General features: G+C 44.7%; 1 protein-coding gene across 2 annotated transcripts; it reads left to right on the forward strand.

Moving 5' to 3' along the window:
- The first annotated feature begins 1,569 nt into the window (after positions 1 to 1,569).
- LOC106585204 (nondiscriminating glutamyl-tRNA synthetase EARS2, mitochondrial) lies at positions 1,570 to 15,070 on the forward strand. Of its 2 annotated transcripts, none has more exons than XM_082967541.1 (11): positions 1,570 to 2,150; positions 4,191 to 4,346; positions 4,703 to 4,892; positions 5,332 to 5,482; positions 6,218 to 6,366; positions 8,152 to 8,324; positions 8,659 to 8,767; positions 9,941 to 10,094; positions 10,983 to 11,113; positions 12,610 to 12,751; positions 14,515 to 15,070. In XM_082967541.1, exons 1-11 carry the CDS (start codon positions 1,856 to 1,858, stop codon positions 14,611 to 14,613), a joined length of 1,749 nt encoding a protein of 582 aa, XP_082823667.1. In that variant the 5' UTR covers positions 1,570 to 1,855; the 3' UTR covers positions 14,614 to 15,070. The 2 variants fall into 2 exon arrangements, with proteins under 2 accessions (XP_082823667.1, XP_082823675.1); XM_082967549.1 differs by having other exon boundaries at positions 12,610 to 12,632.
- The last annotated feature ends 4,619 nt before the right edge of the window (positions 15,071 to 19,689 follow it).

Here is a 19,689-nt window from a genome sequence, read left to right on the forward strand (position 1 = left end):
ATTCTAGCAGCCGTATTTAGCACTAACTGAAGTTTATTTAGTGCTTTATCCGGGTAGCCGGAAAGTAGAGCATTGCAGTAGTCCAGCCTAGAAGTAACAAAAGCATGGATTAATTTTTCTGCGTCATTTTTGGACAGAAAGTTTCTGATTTTTGCAATGTTACGTAGATGGAAAAAAGCTGTCCTTGAAACAGTCTTGATATGTTCTTCAACGAGCGTAAAGGTAGGGCCGGTGTCTTCTGGCAAGGTGAATACTGAATAGACACCCATTGGAGACAGCAGCACTGTCCCTGCATGGTTTTCCCTCTGTCCCCTGGAAAGGAATGCTACAGATGAGTGAATGTACCACCATTTTCTAGGAAACCGGTGGAGGTGCGGCGTCATACATGCAACCAATCAGAGCACACACATTTTTTTTATTCAAACAGACCAATAGAAAAGCACATGATTACCTTAGTTACTCTAATAAGCCTGTTCCTTAGTTACTCTAATAAGGGCTCCTCCAGCCTGTTCCTTAGTTACACTAATAAGGGCTCCTCCAGCCTGTTCCTTAGTTACACTAATAAGGGCTCCTCCAGCCTGTTCCTTAGTTACACTAATAAGAGCTCCTCCAGCCTGTTCCTTAGTTACTCTAATAAGGGCTCCTCCAGCCTGTTCCTTAGTTACTCTAATAAGGGCTCCTCCAGCCTGTTCCTTAGTTACACTAATAAGGGATCCTCCAGCCTGTTCCTTAGTTACTCTAATAAGAGCTCCTCCAGCCTGTTCCTTAGTTACACTAATAAGGGCCCCTCCAGCCTGTTCCTTAGTTACACTAATAAGGGCTCCTCCAGCCTGTTCCTTAGTTACTCTAATAAGGGCTCCTCCAGCCTGTTCCTTAGTTACATTAATAAGGGCTCCTCCAGCCTGTTCCTTAGTTACTCTAATAAGAGCTCCTCCAGCCTGTTCCTTAGTTACTCTAATAAGGGCTCCTCCAGCCTGTTACAACAGTCGTCAATCAACTATGTTACAATTATTATTTTTCACACCCACAGCGAATCTCTCAGGGTAAGATTTTCTAGTGATGGGAAACCGAGGCTTTCTGAAGCGATCGGGGCTTTCACCAAATTGTGCCTTAAGATTGTTCATTAAGCTGAGCTTTAACACAATCCACATTAGTGACATCTGCTGGTCATCAATGAAAAGCAATGTTTGATGTTTATGTACGTTTTTTTCCACACTATTCATCAAATCTCCACAACGCAGAGGTTAGTCGCGAGTCTTCGGAGGCAACACCAATCAGTTACCATTGCAGGTTCGCACTTTCCATCATGTTTCCCTTTTTTGCTGTCAAAAACTGAATCGAGGCCATTATCTAAGATGGTTAACCTATCTAAGGTTAAGACAGAAGCTTATACTATAGTCAATAAAGCGAAATGTTTAAACAACAATGTGCAGAAAGTGTGGCGTCATAAAAGATTTTCTAAATAATATATCTTCGTTCGGATTCGACCACACTTTGTGTTCTGGGTATCAATAGTCCCATCACTTAGGTTTTCACACTGCGGCTTTATCGGTGAGCGGACTTTTATTTTGAACAGAGCAAACCAGGAAGTGGTGTGATGACGTCATGTGATTACATGTGTAAAGAGCCGGTTACGGTTGACGGTCAACTTAAAAAACTATTAAATCAACAACGCAAATCGATCCTAAACAGCAAACATCGGTAGAATGAATTTGTAAGCGCAATGTCAAGATGCCGGTTTTCCCCTCCTTGTGGTGCTAACGTTTCCGCGTCCATTAGCTAGCTAGCTGTCTGTAGCGAGTGGAACACATGGATACCTTTGTTTTGTAACTTCGCTAGTTAGCTAATTATTATCATGCTTCTGTCATTGTTTATACATTTCAGCACACCATCCAGATGCCTTCCAATAAAAACGTGTAAGCGGTGTTGCCAGTACAGTACAGGAAGGAACATCCATAAAGTCGATACCCCAGTGTTGTTGAAGAACGCGTTGCCATTGACTTTCAACCGCAGTGGTGGACACGGCGGAAAGCAAAAATACATTAGGTTGAATAGCTCGCAGAAGAGATGCTTTTCATCTGAATGTGACGAGGTTTGTCACCATCATGAACATGGTGAAGTGAGAGTGAGGTTCGCTCCGAGTCCAACAGGTAAAATAATGCGGGGGGGGGGGGGGGATTTGAACCCACGACAGGCTGTTAATATCTAAACAATCGGATGAATAATCAGGTGTGTTTGTGCTGGGTTAAAGCCTGCACAGTGCATATAGCTCTACAACCCTTGGCTTGGTGGTTGGTTTTGAGCCGTGGCTAAAAGGAGCACACTACAGGGAATAGGATGCCATTTGAATTAGGGACGCACACTATAACCTGTACATGCTATAACACGACTGTTACAGTGATGCCACATAACCTAACAACGTAGTGATGCCACCTAGCTGTACTGTTACAGTGATGCCACATAACCTAACAACGTAATGATGCCACCTGGCTGTACTGTTACAGTGATGCCACATAACCTAACAACATAATGATGCCACCTAGCTGTACTGTTACAGTGATGCCACATAACCTAACAACGTAATGATGCCACCTAGCTGTACTGTTACAGTGATGCCACATAACCTAACAACGTCCTTCCAGGGGCTAGCTGTACTGTTACAGTAGTAGTGATGCCACCTAGCTGTACTGTTACAGTAGTAGTGATGCCACCTAGGTGGACTGTTACAGTAGTAGTGATGCCACCTAGGTGGACTGTTACAGTGATGCCACATAACCTAACAACGTCCTTCCAGGGGCTAGCTGTACTGTTACAGTAGTAGTGATGCCACCCCTAGCTGTACTGTTACAGTAGTAGTGATGCCACCTAGCTGTACTGTTACAGTAGTAGTGATGCCACCTAGCTGTACTGTTACAGTAGTAGTGATGCCACCTAGGTGGACTGTTACAGTGATGCCACATAACCTAACAACGTCCTTCCAGGGGCTAGCTGTACTGTTACAGTAGTAGTGATGCCACCTAGCTGTACTGTTACAGTAGTAGTGATGCCACCTAGCTGTACTGTTACAGTAGTAGTGATGCCACCTAGCTGGACTGTTACAGTAGTAGTGATGCCACCTAGCTGTACTGTTACAGTAGTAGTGATGCCACCTAGCTGGACTGTTACAGTAGTAGTGATGCCACCTAGCTGTACTGTTACAGTAGTAGTGATGCCACCTAGCTGGACTGTTACAGTAGTAGTGATGCCACCTAGCTGTACTGTTACAGTGATGCCACATTACCTAACAACGTCCTTCCAGGGGCTAGCTGTACTGTTACAGTAGTAGTGATGCCACCTAGCTGTACTGTTACAGTAGTAGTGATGCCACCTAGCTGTACTGTTACAGTAGTAGTGATGCCACCTAGCTGGACTGTTACAGTAGTAGTGATGCCACCTAGCTGTACTGTTACAGTAGTAGTGATGCCACCTAGCTGTACTGTTACAGTAGTAGTGATGCCACCTAGGTGGACTGTTACAGTGATGCCACATTACCTAACAACGTCCTTCCAGGGGCTAGCTGTACTGTTACAGTAGTAGTGATGCCACCTAGCTGTACTGTTACAGTAGTAGTGATGCCACCTAGGTGGACTGTTACAGTGATGCCACATTACCTAACAACGTCCTTCCAGGGGCTAGCTGTACTGTTACAGTAGTAGTGATGCCACCTAGCTGTACTGTTACAGTAGTAGTGATGCCACCTAGGTGGACTGTTACAGTGATGCCACATTACCTAACAACGTCCTTCCAGGGGCTAGCTGTACTGTTACAGTGATGCCACACTGTAACGGCCGTAGTGGCCATTTGGCTCTGACAAGGCTTACTTCCTTTTGTAGGAACTACGGTGCCATTTGGGATTCCAGCTCTCTGTGCTTTACTGTACAACAAACTAGCTATAATTGACCCCTATGTCTGTCTGTCTGTTTGTGTAGTGCAGTACAGTAGAAGTAATACCATGGGGGGGCTGCGTACACCATGTAGACTAACTAACTATACTGACCCGTATCTCTCTAGGTTTCCTGCACCTGGGGGGGCTGCGTACAGCATGTAGACTAACTAACTATACTGACCCGTATCTCTCTAGGTTTCCTGCACCTGGGGGGGCTGCGTACACCATGTAGACTAACTAACTATACTGACCCGTATCTCTCTAGGTTTCCTGCACCTGGGGGGGCTGCGTACAGCTCTCTACAACTATATCTATGCTAAGAAGTATGGAGGGAGCTTCATCTTACGTATGGAAGATACAGACCAGAGCAGACTGGTGCCGGGAGCTGCAGAGTCTATAGAGGATATGTTGGAGTGGGCTGGTAGGACAGATTTAACAACACACATATATACACCTACACACAGACCTACACACAGACCTACACACAGACCAGAGCAGACTGGTGCCGGGAGCTGCTGAGTCCATAGAGTTCATGCTGGGGTGGGCTGGTAGGAGCAGAGACATAAAGTAGATATTAAGGAGTTTGGCCAACTTTTACAACGGACGTTAGCACCCGTGAGCGTTCCAATACATTCCAAGTATTTGGAATCTAATTCAGATTGTAGACATTCAGTTTCACAGCATTGTTTACATTCTAGAACATGCTGTGGACTGGTTAATATTGCAGTTGCCCATGTAATAATGGGGGCTAATCCATCTCCATCCTACCCTCCCCAGGTATCCCCCCAGACGAGAGTCCCCGTGGAGGAGGCCAGTACGGTCCCTACCTCCAGTCCCAGAGGCTGTCCCTGTACAGCCAGGCTGCTGACTCCCTGGTCCAGACAGGGAAGGCCTACCACTGCTTCTGCAGCCAGCAGAGACTAGAATTACTGAAGAGAGAGGCCCTACGCAGCGGACAGACACCGCGGTGAGTTGGCTAAACACACACACACACACACACACACACACACACACACACACACACACACACACACACACACACACACACACACACACACACACACAAATACTTTTATTTATTTTATTTAACTTATATTTATTTTATTTAACTAGGCAAGTTAGTTAACAAATTCTTATTTACAACGACGGCCTACCCCGGGCCAAACCCTAACTCGGACGACGCTGGGCCAATTGTGCACCCCGCCCTATGGCACTCCCAATCACGGGCCGGTTGTGATACAGCCTGGAATCGAACCACGGTCTGTAGTGACGCCTCTAGCACTGAGATGCAGCGCCTTAGACCGCTGCACCTCCTCGGGAGCCCAACATACACATGCATGGACATGTTCAAATACACACACACACACACTCATTCACACATATAACTGAGCATTCCTCTACTGCAGGTATGACAACAGGTGCAGACACCTCCGCCCAGATCAGGTAGAGGAGAAGCTGGATCAGAAGGTCCCCCATGTGATCAGGTTCAGACTGGAGTCTGGAGTAGAACCCTTTAACGACCTGGTCTTCGGATGGAATCGTCATGAGGTGGCCCAGGTAAATCGGCTGATACATAAATAAACACAAGCTGTACCTGCAAGCAGTGTGCAATTTCTATTGATTTATTCCGACGCCCCTGCAACAAGTAACCTCAGATTTGCAAGTGCTTTTCTTATTTCAAAACACATATAATTGAAACTCCACCTCCCATCCCAGGTTGAAGGAGACTCGTATTAATCTGACGGGTTCCCCACCTGGCAAATGTAGTAGATGGATAGATAACATGTATATCTACCCATTCCTCTCCTCAAAGGGATATTCAATGTCTGCTTTTCATTAAAAAAAATACCCATCTACCAATAGGTGCCCTTCTTTGCAAGGCATTGGATAACCTCCCTGGTCTTTGTGGTTGAATCTGTGTTTTGAAATTCACTAAAATACAGGTAATTGTATGTGTGGGGTACAGCGATGAGGTAGTCATTCAAAAATCATGTTAAACACTATTATTGTACACAGAGTGAGTCCATGCAACTTAATATGTGACTTGTTAAGTTTTACTCCTGAACTTATTTAGGCTTTCCATAACAAAGGGGTTGAATACTTTTTGACTGAAGACATTTCAGCTTCTCATTTATTTATTTTTTGTAAAAAAAAATCGAAAAACATAAGTCCAACTTTGACATTATGGGGTATTGTGTGTAGACCAGTGACAAAAAAATATCAATTTAATTTTAAATTCAGGCTGTAACAACAAAATGTGGAAAAAGTCAGTACTTTGTGCCCCTGCTGTAGGTTGAAGGAGACCCTGTAGTGATGAAAGCAGATGGTTTCCCCACCTATCACCTGGCTAACGTAGTAGACGACCACTTGATGAAGGTCAGCCACGTCCTGAGAGGATCAGAGTGGCTCATCTCTACCTCCAAACACCTGCTGCTGTACAGGTACACACACACCGGTGTGATTCCCACTAAGCACACCCATACAAAATTGTAGAATAATAATATTCGTAATAATAATAATAATACATTTTATTCACTCCTTTCAAGATACCCAAGGACACATACAGAGCAAAATAGAATAACATAGCAATTATGAGCATGACAATACCAGAAGCAATGTACTAAAAGCAATGTACAAAACGGTAGGTTGCTTTGTGTTATGTTATTGTTATTTCAGGTTTATGGGCTGGAAGACCCTGGTTATATTATTGTTATTTCAGGGTTATGGGCTGGAAGCCCCTGGTTATGTTATTGTTATTCCAGGGCTCTGGGCCAGAAGCCCCTGGTCATGTTATTGTTATTCCAGGGCTCTGGGCTGGAAGCCCCTGGTTATGTTATTGTTATTCCAGGGCTCTGGGCTGGAAGCCCTGGTTATGTTATTTTATTGTTATTCCAGGGCTGTGGGCTGGAAGCCCTGGTTATGTTATGTTATTGTTATTCCAGGGCTCTGGGCTGGAAGCCCTGGTTATGTTATTTTATTGTTATTCCAGGGCTCTGGGCTGGAAGCCCTGGTTATGTTATTTTATTGTTATTCCAGGGCTGTGGGCTGGAAGCCCTGGTTATGTTATTTTATTGTTATTCCAGGGCTGTGGGCTGGAAGCCCTGGTTATGTTATGTTATTGTTATTCCAGGGCTCTGGGCTGGAAGCCCTGGTTATGTTATTTTATTGTTATTCCAGGGCTGTGGGCTGGAAGCCCTGGTTATGTTATGTTATTGTTATTCCAGGGCTCTGGGCTGGAAGCCCCTGGTTATGTTATTGTTATTCCAGGGCTCTGGGCCGGAAGCCCCCGGTTATGTTATATTATTGTTATTCCAGGGCTCTGGGCCGGAAGCCCCTGGTTATGTTATTGTTATTCCAGGGCTCTGGGCCGGAAGCCCCTGGTTATGTTATTGTTATTCCAGGGCTCTGGGCCGGAAGCCCCTGGTTATGTTATTGTTATTCCAGGGCTCTGGGCTGGAAGCCCCTGGTTATGTTATTTTATTGTTATTCCAGGGCTCTGGGCTGGAAGCCCTGGTTATGTTATTTTATTGTTATTCCAGGGCTGTGGGCTGGAAGCCCTGGTTATGTTATGTTATTGTTATTCCAGGGCTCTGGGCTGGAAGCCCTGGTTATGTTATTTTATTGTTATTCCAGGGCTGTGGGCTGGAAGCCCTGGTTATGTTATGTTATTGTTATTCCAGGGCTCTGGGCTGGAAGCCCTGGTTATGTTATTTATTGTTATTCCAGGGCTCTGGGCTGGAAGCCCTGGTTATGTTATGTTATTGTTATTCCAGGGCTCTGGGCTGGAAGCCCCTGGTTATGTTATTGTTATTCCAGGGCTCTGGGCCGGAAGCCCCTGGTTATGTTAGGTTGTTATTCCAGGGCTCTAGGCTGGAAGCCCCTGGTTATGTTATGTTAGTTCCAGGGCTCTGGGCTGGAAGCCCCGGTGGTTATGTTATTCCAGGGCTCTGGGCTGGAAGCCCCTTGTTATGTTATGTTGTTGTTATTCCAGGGCTGTGGGCTGGAAGCCCCTGGTTATGTTATGTTATTGTTATTCCAGGGCTCTGGGCTGGAAGCCCCTGGTTATGTTATGTTATTGTTATTCCAGGGCTCTGGGCTGGAAGCCCCTGGTTATGTTATGTTATTGTTATTCCAGGGCTCTGGGCTGGAAGCCCCTGGTTATGTTATTGTTATTCCAGGGCTCTGGGCTGGAAGCCCCTGGTTATGTTATGTTATTGTTATTCCAGGGCTCTGGGCTGGAAGCCCCCGGTGTTCGGACACCTTCCTCTCCTCCTCAACAGAGATGGCAGTAAGCTCTCCAAGAGACAAGGAGATATCTACATACAGAGTTTCCAGAGGAGTGGAGCCCTACCTGAAGCACTACTGGATATCACCACACACTGTGGATCTGGCTTTAACAGTAAGAGAGGGAGAGAGACAGAGGCAGGGGGATATCTTTATACCGAGAAGTAGTGCACTATACAGGGAATAGGAGTCAGAAGTAGTGCACTATACAGGGAATAGGAGTCAGAAATAGTGCACTATTAAAGGGAATAGGAGTCAGAAGTAGTGCACTATACAGGGAATAGGAGTCAGAAATAGTGCACTATTAAAGGGAATAGGAGTCAGAAGTAGTGCACTATAAAGGGAATAGGAGTCAGAAGTAGTGCACTATAAAGGGAATAGGGGTCAGAAATAGTGGTAGGGTGCCATTTGAGACGTAGACTAAATGCATTTCCCCTGTCATCCTGCAGGTAACCGTGTGGGTCGTAAGATGGAGGAACTGATCGCTGAGTTTAACCCGTCTAAGATCACCACCCACTCTGCTCTGCTGGACCTGGACAAACTGGCTGAGTTTAACAAGTACACTACCTGTCTGTCTCTATGTATCCATCTCTCCCTCCCTCCACAAGTACACTACCTGTCTGTCTCTATGTATCCATCTCTCCCTTCCTCCACAAGTACTCTACCTGTCTGTCTCTCTCTATGTATCCATCTCTCCCTCCCTCCACAAGTGCACTACCTGTCTGTCTCTATGTATCCATCTCTCCCTTCCTCCACAAGTACTCTACCTGTCTGTCTGTCTCTATGTATCCATCTCTCCCTCCCTCCACAAGTACACTACCTGTCTGTCTGTCTCTATGTATCCATCTCTCTCTCCCTCCCTCCACAAGTTCTTTAGGCTGGCTGCTAATCTCAAGGTTGAGTATAGTTCAAGGGTAGAAGCCATAGTAGGTTTGTCCCTGTTGCTCTGTGGTTCTTAACTCAGCCACCAGGTAGTGTAGTCTGAGTACCAGTCTCTTTAGCTAACATTCCACTCCTTGTCATTGCCATAGAGACTGGCCTCTGGTAATCTCAACGTTCAATATGCAGCTGGTTTACGGCAGAGTTGCTCGTTGGTTGTTCGAAATAACACTAATATTTTCCATGACTAGCAACTTTTCACGTTGTCAACACACTGGTTTTATCTGGTTGAACCAAACAAAATGGTTGCTTAGCAACCGGATAGCAACACTTTCAGTGGAGAGAAAACAGTGATAGTTCCAATAGTTGTATAATCGTTGTGATTGGAGGATAGCTGTGAGGGGTCATCGAATCAGGATCAACTCCTCAGTTCTCCTAAAGCTCATTAATGATAGAATGTTCAGATTTGAAGATGGCAGAACGTCCGGTCTCTTTGGCACATGGTGTGGAATGTTAACTAAGAGACTGTTACCCAGGTGGTGCTGTTGCACTGTGTATTTCTGCCTATATATTATGTCTGCTGACCTGCCCCATTCAGTCATGATAAATGACTCCAATAATCACCTAATCATGATCTTCAGTTTAGAATGCAGTTTGATTAATCAGATGGAGAAAAGGTGTGACACCAATCAGGCCCCAGACTACTGAGCGGCATCGCCCACCTCCGGTTCTAGCACATAATGGTCTAGGAGCAGCTTTCTCAATTCTTCTCCTACCACCCTTATCTTAACAACCCAACTCACTCTAGACCAGTCCTTAGTAATCTCAGTAATCCACTCTGTGTTCTCCCAGGATCCACCTGCAGCAGCGTATCGATGACGCGGTGCAACGTGATTGGCTGGTGAGGGATCTGCAGGGGCGGATCCAGGAAGTGTACGGAACACAGGTCCAGGATCAGGATGTTCTGCAACCAGATTACATCACACGGGTTCTACACCTGCGCAAGGTAACTATGACCTCATCACATGGGTTCTACACCTACACAAGGTAACTATGACCTCATCACAGGGGTTCTACACCTGCGCAAGGTGACTATGACCTCATCACAGGGGTTCTACACCTGCGCAAGGTAACTATGACCTCATCACACACGTTCTACACCTGCGCACGGTAACTATGACCTCATCACACGGGTTCTACACCTGCGCACGGTAACTATGACCTCATCACAGGGGTTCTACACCTGCGCAAGGTGACTATGACCTCATCACAGGGGTTCTACACCTGCGCAAGGTAACTATGACCTCATCACACACGTTCTACACCTGCGCACGGTAACTATGACCTCATCACACGGGTTCTACACCTGCGCACGGTAACTATGACCTCATCACACGGGTTCTACACCTGCGCAAGGTAACTATGACCTCATCACACACGTTCTACACCTGCGCAAGGTAACTATGACCTCATCACACAGGTTCTACACCTGCGCACGGTAACTATGACCTCATCACACGGGTTCTACACCTGCGCAAGGTAACTATGACCTCATCACACAGGTTCTACACCTGGTCCAAGGTAACTATGGACGTAACCAAGGTAACAGGGCATCAGCTGTTGTGTCGGTCTTCACACCAGCTGAAAAACCATCACTTCATCCCTCTGGCGTTCCGACATTCCCAGTTTGAGAATATCACAGCCCAGTGCAGAATGTGGAGCCTGTCTGTCTGGAGGTCACCATCTCTCTCTCTTTCTGTCTCTCTCTCTCTTTCCGTCTCACTCACTCACATATCTCCACTCTGTCTGAGCTGGTAGCTCCAGAGTATTCCTACCTGTGGGTTCCACACTCCTTCTCTGTCTAATTCTTTCTCTCTCCTTTTCTCTCTCTCAGGGTCATATCTCCTCTGTGTCTGACCTGGTGTCCTCAGAGTATTCCTACCTTTGGGTTCGACCTTCTTTCTCTGACCAACAGATGGCAGCACTCAGCTCAGAGACACAACACATCGCTACTCTGGTCATACGGTATGTACCATAACTACTATAGACTAACAGGACTACTCTGGTCATACGGTATGTACCATAACTACTATAGACTAACAGGACTACTCTGGTCATACGGTATGTACCATAACTACTATAGACTGACAGGACTACTCTGGTCATACGGTATGTACCATAACTACTATAGACTAACAGGACTACTCTGGTCATACGGTATGTACCATAACTACTATAGACTAACAGGACTACTCTGGTCATACGGTATGTACCATAACTACTATAGACTAACAGGACTACTCTGGTTCATACCATAACTACTATAGACTAACAGGACTACTCTGGTCATACCATAACAACTATAGACTAACAGGACTACTCTGGTCATACGGTATGTACCATAACTACTATAGACTAACAGGACTACTCTGGTTTATACCATAACAACTATAGACTAACAGGACTACTCTGGTCATACGGTATGTACCATAACTACTATAGACTGACAGGACTACTCTGGTCATACCATAACAACTATAGACTAACAGGACTACTCTGGTCATACCATAACTACTATAGACTAACAGGACTACTCTGGTTCATACCATAACTACTATAGACTAACAGGACTACTCTGGTTCATACCATAACTACTATAGACTAACAGGACTACTCTGGTTCATACCATAACTACTTTAGACTAACAGGACTACTCTGGTTCATACCATAACTACTATAGACTAACAGGACTACTCTGGTTCATACCATAACTACTATAGACTAACAGGACTACTCTGGTTCATACCATAACTACTATAGACTAACAGGACTACTCTGGTTCATACCATAACAACTATAGACTAACAGGACTACTCTGGTTCATACCATAACTACTTTAGACTAACAGGACTACTCTGGTTCATACCATAACTACTATAGACTAACAGGACTACTCTGGTTCATACCATAACTACTATAGACTAACAGGACTACTCTGGTCATACCATAACTACTATAGACTAACAGGACTACTCTGGTTCATACCATAACTACTATAGACTAACAGGACTACTCTGGTCATACCATAACTACTATAGACTAACAGGACTACTCTGGTTCATACCATAACTACTTTAGACTAACAGGACTACTCTGGTTCATACCATAACTACTTTAGACTAACAGGACTACTCTGGTTCATACCATAACTACTTTAGACTAACAGGACTACTCTGGTTCATACCATAACTACTATAGACTAACAGGACTACTCTGGTTCATACTGTATCTATCAGAACTAACTGTTAACTAAAACTACTCCTATTTCCCTTTCAATGTAGTCAAGTTTGTTTGTCAGAAGTTAACTGACAGTGTCCTTTTTAATGAACTAAAGCGTTTCTGAAAATGACATGACTGTCAGTTATGTGTCTTTCATGTTTTAATGATAACCAAAATGTACTAGCGTGTACTATTAACATGTCTTGGTGTTAATGGCCTGTCCCATGTCTGTCTCTGTGTAGGTTGATGGAAGGTCTGAAAGGAGGTGAGGAACTGACAGTAGACCAGCTCAGTGTAGAACTGAAGACTCTGGCTAAGAAAACCAGCAACACTAAATACAGAGATGTTATGAAGATTATACGACTGGCCCTCAGCGGACTACAGGTAGGAGAGAGACTGGCCCTCAGACTACAGGTAGGAGTGTGACTGGCCCTCAGACTACAGGTAGGAGAGAGACTGACCCTCAGACTACAGGTAGGAGAGAGACTGACCCTCAGCGGACTACAGGTAGAAGAGAAACTGGCCCTCAGCGGGCTACAGGTAGGAGAGAGACTGGCCCTCAGCGGAGTACAGGTAGGAGAGAGACTGGCCCTCAGCGGACTACAGGTAGGAGAGAGACTGGCCCTCAGCGGACTACAGGTAGGAGAGAGACTGGCCCTCAGCGGACTACAGGTAGGAGAGAGACTGGCCCTCAGCGGACTACAGGTAGGAGAGAGACTGGCCCTCAGCGGACTACAGGTAGGAGAGAGACTGGCCCTCAGCGGACTACAGGTAGGAGAGAGACTGGCCCTCAGCGGACTACAGGTAGGAGAGAGACTGGCCCTCAGCGGACTACAGGTAGGAGAGAGACTGGCCCTCAGCGGACTACAGGTAGGAGAGAGACTGGCCCTCAGCGGACTACAGGTAGGAGAGAGACTGGCCCTCAGCGGACTACAGGTAGGAGAGAGACTGGCCCTCAGCGGACTACAGGTAGGAGAGAGACTGGCCCTCAGCGGACTACAGGTAGGAGAGAGACTGGCCCTCAGACTACAGGTAGGAGAGAGACTGGCCCACAGACTACAGGTAGGAGAGAGACTGGCCCTCAGACTACAGGTAGGAGTGAGACTGGCCCACAGACTACAGGTATGAGAGAGACTGGCCCTCAGACTACAGGTAGGAGAGAGACTGGCCCACAGACTACAGGTAGGAGAGAGACTGGCCCACAGACTACAGGTAGGAGAGAGACTGGCCCACAGACTACAGGTAGGAGAGAGACTGGCCCACAGACTACAGGTAGGAGAGAGACTGGCCCACAGACTACAGGTAGGAGTGAGACTGGCCCACAGACTACAGGTAGGAGAGAGACTGGCCCACAGACTACAGGTAGGAGAGAGACTGGCCCACAGACTACAGGTAGGAGAGAGACTGGCCCACAGACTACAGGTAGAAGAGAGACTGGCCCACAGACTACAGGTAGGAGAGAGACTGGCCCACAGACTACAGGTTGGAGAGAGACTGGCCCACAGACTACAGGTAGGAGAGAGACTGGCCCACAGACTACAGGTAGGAGAGAGACTGGCCCTCAGAGTACAGGTAGGAGAAAGACTGGCCCACAGACTACAGGTAGGAGAGAGACTGGCCCACAGACTACAGGTAGGAGAGAGACTGGCCCACAGACTACAGGTAGGAGAGAGACTGGCCCTCAGAGTACAGGTAGGAGAGAGACTGGCCCACAGACTACAGGTAGGAGAGAGACTGGCCCTCAGAGTACAGGTAGGAGAGAGACTGGCCCACAGAGTACAGGTAGGAGAGAGACTGGCCCACAGAGTACAGGTAGGAGAGAGACTGGCCCACAGAGTACAGGTAGGAGAGAGACTGGCCCACAGAGTACAGGTAGGAGAGAGACTGGCCCACAGACTACAGGTAGGAGAGAGACTGGCCCACAGACTACAGGTAGGAGAGAGGGAGGCAGAACGGAGAGTGACGGCGGAAAAAAAAGCACCACAATGACAGTGTGAAGAAAAAAAAAAGAGAAGTTGTTTGATTTCTGTCCTGTCAAATGATTGCAACATGATTGTCACAGCTCTTGAAAAAGGATGTTTCTTCTTCCTCATCCATCCATCTCTGTCTGTCTGTCTCTGTCTCTGTTTCTGTCTCTGTCTCTGCAGCAAGGCCCCAGTGTAGCAGAGATGATGGTATCATTGGGACCCAGTGAGATCACACATCGCTTCAACAGAGTTCTACAGCAGCTCTCACGGCAGCACTGAACATTGTGGCTGCATAGCACCCTATTCCCTATATAGTGCACTACTTTTGTCCAGGGCCCTATAGTGCAAAAGCAGTGCATTATTATACGGATGAGTCACAAAGGGCACCCTATTCCCTCTCGCAGCAACACCTGAAGACTAGGTTGTAATAATTTGTTACCAATCGAGAGAGAAAACAGACTGAAACCGGGAGGGACTACTTGAACTTGTCCAATAAGAAACGTTAATTTTCATATTCCGCCGCAAAAACGTTTTGCTATGTTGTGCCATAATGAATATGACCCTGGTTCATTATTCTAACTGGTTACCTGATTCTAACACAGCAACACTGAGAACTGGTTACCTGATTCTAACAATATTCCTGGACTGTATATGATCTCAATCACACTTGACTTGTAATGGACATTCAGTCAAGTTGAACTGGAAATGTTTGCAATAAAACAGTTTCTACTAATTATCTATGCTCTATGTCTTCAGTGGGAACTCTAAATGTATTCAACATTACATTGATTATGGTTGATTGTCCATTTTGGGGCGGCAGGTAGCCTAGTGGTTAGAGCGGTTGATTGTCCAGTAACCGAAAGGTTGCTAGATCAAATCCCTGAGCTGACAAAGTCAAAATATGTCGTTCTGCCCCTGAACAAGGCAGTTAACCCACTGTTCCCCGTTTGGCCGTTATTGTAAATAGGAATTTGTTCTTAACTGACTTGCCTAGTTAAATAAAGGTTAAAAATAAATTTAGAAAAAGATGGAATGAAAGTTATGTCTGGTATATGGTCAGTTGGTTTGCTCTCTGATGTCATGTTGCTGTGTTTTCATTTTATAAAGCATTTTTACAAAAAGTCTCACTGTACCTAACCTGTTTACCACACCCGGTCTCCGGGATGGTTCACTCTGGAAACTCCTTTTGGTCTCTACTGAGTTAGGTACATCAGCTTTTAGTTTTCTTGCACCTTATTTGTGGAACAATCTTCAAAATGTTTTAAATCTGTTTGTTCTGGTGTCTCTAGGTCCATTCTGAAAGCTGATTGGGGACATTATTACTGATGAATGTCTTTGTTCTGGTGTCTCTAGGTCCATTCAGAAAGCTGATTGGGGACATTATTACTGATGAATGTGTTTGTTCTGGTGTCTCTAGGTCCATTCTGAAAGCTGATTGGGGACATTATTACTGATGAATGTGTTTGTTCTGGTGTCTCTAGGTCCATTCTGAAAGCTGATTGGGGACATTATTACTGATGAATGTGTTTGTTCTGGTGTCTCTAGGTCCATTCTGAAAGCTGATTGGGGACATTATTACTGATGAATGTGTTTGTTCTGGTGTCTCTAGGTCCATTCTGAAAGCTGATTGAGGACATTATTACTGATGAATGTGTTTGTTCTGGTGTCTCTAGGTCCATTCTGAAAGCTGATTGGGGACATTATTACTGATGAATGTGTTTGTTCTGGTGTCTCTAGGTGCATTCTGAAAGCTGATTGAGGACATTATTACTGATGAATGTGTTTGTTCTGGTGTCTCTAGGTCCATTCTGAAAGCTGATTGGGGACATTATTACTGATGAATGTGTTTGTTCTGGTGTCTCTAGGTCCATTCTGAAAGCTGATTGGGGACATTATTACTGATGAATGTGTTTGTTCTGGTGTCTCTAGGTCCATTCTGAAAGCTGATTGGGGACATTATTACTGATGAATGTGTTTGTTCTGGTGTCTCTAGGTCCATTCTGAAAGCTGATTGGGGACATTATTACTGATGAATGTGTTTGTTCTGGTGTCTCTAGGTCCATTCTGAAAGCTGATTGGGGACATTATTACTGATGAATGTGTTTGTTCTGGTGTCTCTAGGTCCATTCAGAAAGCTGATTGGGGACATTATTACTGATGAATGTGTTTGTTCTGGTGTCTCTAGGTCCATTCAGAAAGCTGATTGGGGACATTATTACTGATGAATGTGTTTGTTCTGGTGTCTCTAGGTCCATTCTGAAAGCTGATTGGGGACATTATTACTGATGAATGTGTTTGTTCTGGTGTCTCTAGGTCCATTCTGAAAGCTGATTGGGGACATTATTACTGATGAATGTGTTTGTTCTGGTGTCTCTAGGTCCATTCTGAAAGCTGATTGGGGACATTATTACTGATGAATGTGTTTGTTCTGGTGTCTCTAGGTCCATTCTGAAAGCTGATTGAGGACATTATTACTGATGAATGTGTTTGTTCTGGTGTCTCTAGGTCCATTCTGAAAGCTGATTGGGGACATTATTACTGATGAATGTGTTTGTTCTGGTGTCTCTAGGTGCATTCTGAAAGCTGATTGAGGACATTATTACTGATGAATGTGTTTGTTCTGGTGTCTCTAGGTCCATTCTGAAAGCTGATTGGGGACATTATTACTGATGAATGTGTTTGTTCTGGTGTCTCTAGGTCCATTCTGAAAGCTGATTGGGGACATTATTACTGATGAATGTGTTTGTTCTGGTGTCTCTAGGTCCATTCTGAAAGCTGATTGGGGACATTATTACTGATGAATGTGTTTGTTCTGGTGTCTCTAGGTCCATTCTGAAAGCTGATTGGGGACATTATTACTGATGAATGTGTTTGTTCTGGTGTCTCTAGGTCCATTCTGAAAGCTGATTGGGGACATTATTACTGATGAATGTGTTTGTTCTGGTGTCTCTAGGTCCATTCAGAAAGCTGATTGGGGACATTATTACTGATGAATGTGTTTGTTCTGGTGTCTCTAGGTCCATTCTGAAAGCTGATTGGGGACATTATTACTGATGAATGTGTTTGTTCTGGTGTCTCTAGGTCCATTCTGAAAGCTGATTGGGGACATTATTACTGATGAATGTGTTTGTTCTGGTGTCTCTAGGTCCATTCTGAAAGCTGATTGGGGACATTATTACTGATGAATGTGTTTGTTCTGGTGTCTCTAGGTCCATTCTGAAAGCTGATTGGGGACATTATTACTGATGAATGTGTTTGTTCTGGTGTCTCTAGGTCCATTCAGAAAGCTGATTGGGGACATTATTACTGATGAATGTGTTTGTTCTGGTGTCTCTAGGTCCATTCTGAAAGCTGATTGGGGACATTATTACTGATGAATGTGTTTGTTCTGGTGTCTCTAGGTCCATTCTGAAAGCTGATTGGGGACATTATTACTGATGAATGTGTTTGTTCTGGTGTCTCTAGGTCCATTCTGAAAGCTGATTGGGGACATTATTACTGATGAATGTGTTTGTTCTGGTGTCTCTAGGTCCATTCTGAAAGCTGATTGGGGACATTATTACTGATGAATGTGTTTGTTCTGGTGTCTCTAGGTCCATTCTGAAAGCTGATTGGGGACATTATTACTGATGAATGTGTTTGTTCTGGTGTCTCTAGGTCCATTCAGAAAGCTGATTGGGGACATTATTACTGATGAATGTGTTTGTTCTGGTGTCTCTAGGTCCATTCTGAAAGCTGATTGGGGACATTATTACTGATGAATGTGTTTGTTCTGGTGTCTCTAGGTCCATTCTGAAAGCTGATTGGGGACATTATTACTGATGAATGTGTTTGTTCTGGTGTCTCTAGGTCCATTCTGAAAGCTGATTGGGGACATTATTACTGATGAATGTGTTTGTTCTGGTGTCTCTAGGTCCATTCTGAAAGCTGATTGGGGACATTATTACTGATGAATGTGTTTGTTCTGGTGTCTCTAGGTCCATTCTGAAAGCTGATTGGGGACATTATTACTGATGAATGTGTTTGTTCTGGTGTCTCTAGGTCCATTCTGAAAGCTGATTGGGGACATTATTACTGATGAATGTGTTTGTTCTGGTGTCTCTAGGTCCATTCTGAAAGCTGATTGGGGACATTATTACTGATGAATGTGTTTGTTCTGGTGTCTCTAGGTCCATTCTGAAAGCTGATTGGGGACATTATTACTGATGAATGTGTTTGTTCTGGTGTCTCTAGGTCCATTCTGAAAGCTGATTGGGGACATTATTACTGATGAATGTGTTTGTTCTGGTGTCTCTAGGTCCATTCAGAAAGCTGATTGAGGACATTATTACTGATGAATGTGTTTGTTCTGGTGTCTCTAGGTCCATTCTGAAAGCTGATTGGGGACATTATTACTGATGAATGTGTTTGTTCTGGTGTCTCTAGGTCCATTCTGAAAGCTGATTGGGGACATTATTACTGATGAATGTGTTTGTTCTGGTGTCTCTAGGTCCATTCTGAAAGCTGATTGGGGACATTATTACTGATGAATGTGTTTGTTCTGGTGTCTCTAGGTCCATTCTGAAAGCTGATTGGGGACATTATTACTGATGAATGTGTTTGTTCTGGTGTCTCTAGGTCCATTCTGAAAGCTGATTGGGGACATTATTACTGATGAATGTGTTTGTTCTGGTGTCTCTAGGTCCATTCTGAAAGCTGATTGGGGACATTATTACTGATGAATGTGTTTGTTCTGGTGTCTCTAGGTCCATTCTGAAAGCTGATTGGGGACATTATTACTGATGAATGTGTTTGTTCTGGTGTCTCTAGGTCCATTCTGAAAGCTGATTGGGGACATTATTACTGATGAATGTGTTTGTTCTGGTGTCTCTAGGTCCATTCTGAAAGCTGATTGGGGACATTATTACTGATGAATGTGTTTGTTCTGGTGTCTCTAGGTCCATTCTGAAAGCTGATTGGGGACATTATTACTGATGAATGTGTTTGTTCTGGTGTCTCTAGGTCCATTCTGAAAGCTGATTGAGGACATTATTACTGATGAATGTCTTTGTGTTTTATGACCGTGTTTATTCTTTCTGCTTGCATTTGGTATTGATATTGGTTTTCTGTAATTGATCTAATTCAAGGCTCATCTGTAAAAGAGACATTGCTCTCAGTATGACTCCCTGATAAAATAAAAGTTAAATAAAATAAATACATTTTGTATTATAGCTCAAACTCATAAACCACCGAGGAAAAGTTGTGACATCTTTTCAAAAACCTGCTGTGGAAGAAAATGGTTTCCATTGCATAGCCTAGGGACATGGCTCACCCGCGGAGAAGTTGTAATATAATTGGTCTGCGACTTACATTCCA

The sequence above is a fragment of the Salmo salar genome, chromosome 02, assembly GCF_965601325.2.
Source record: "Salmo salar chromosome 02, fSalSal1, whole genome shotgun sequence".
NCBI classification, from domain to species: domain Eukaryota; kingdom Metazoa; phylum Chordata; class Actinopteri; order Salmoniformes; family Salmonidae; genus Salmo; species Salmo salar.

What these genes read in the sequence shown, in the direction of transcription:
- LOC106585204 (XM_082967541.1), top strand. Translation starts at nt 1,856, where the DNA reads ATGCTTCTGTCATTGTTTATACATTTCAGCACACCATCCAGATGCCTT. An exon ending in GGATATGTTGGAGTGGGCTG is followed by an intron (nt 4,347 to 4,702) that starts GTAGGACAGATT and finishes TACCCTCCCCAG; the next exon opens with GTATCCCCCCAGACGAGAGT. An exon ending in ATCGTCATGAGGTGGCCCAG is followed by an intron (nt 5,483 to 6,217) that starts GTAAATCGGCTG and finishes CCCCTGCTGTAG; the next exon opens with GTTGAAGGAGACCCTGTAGT.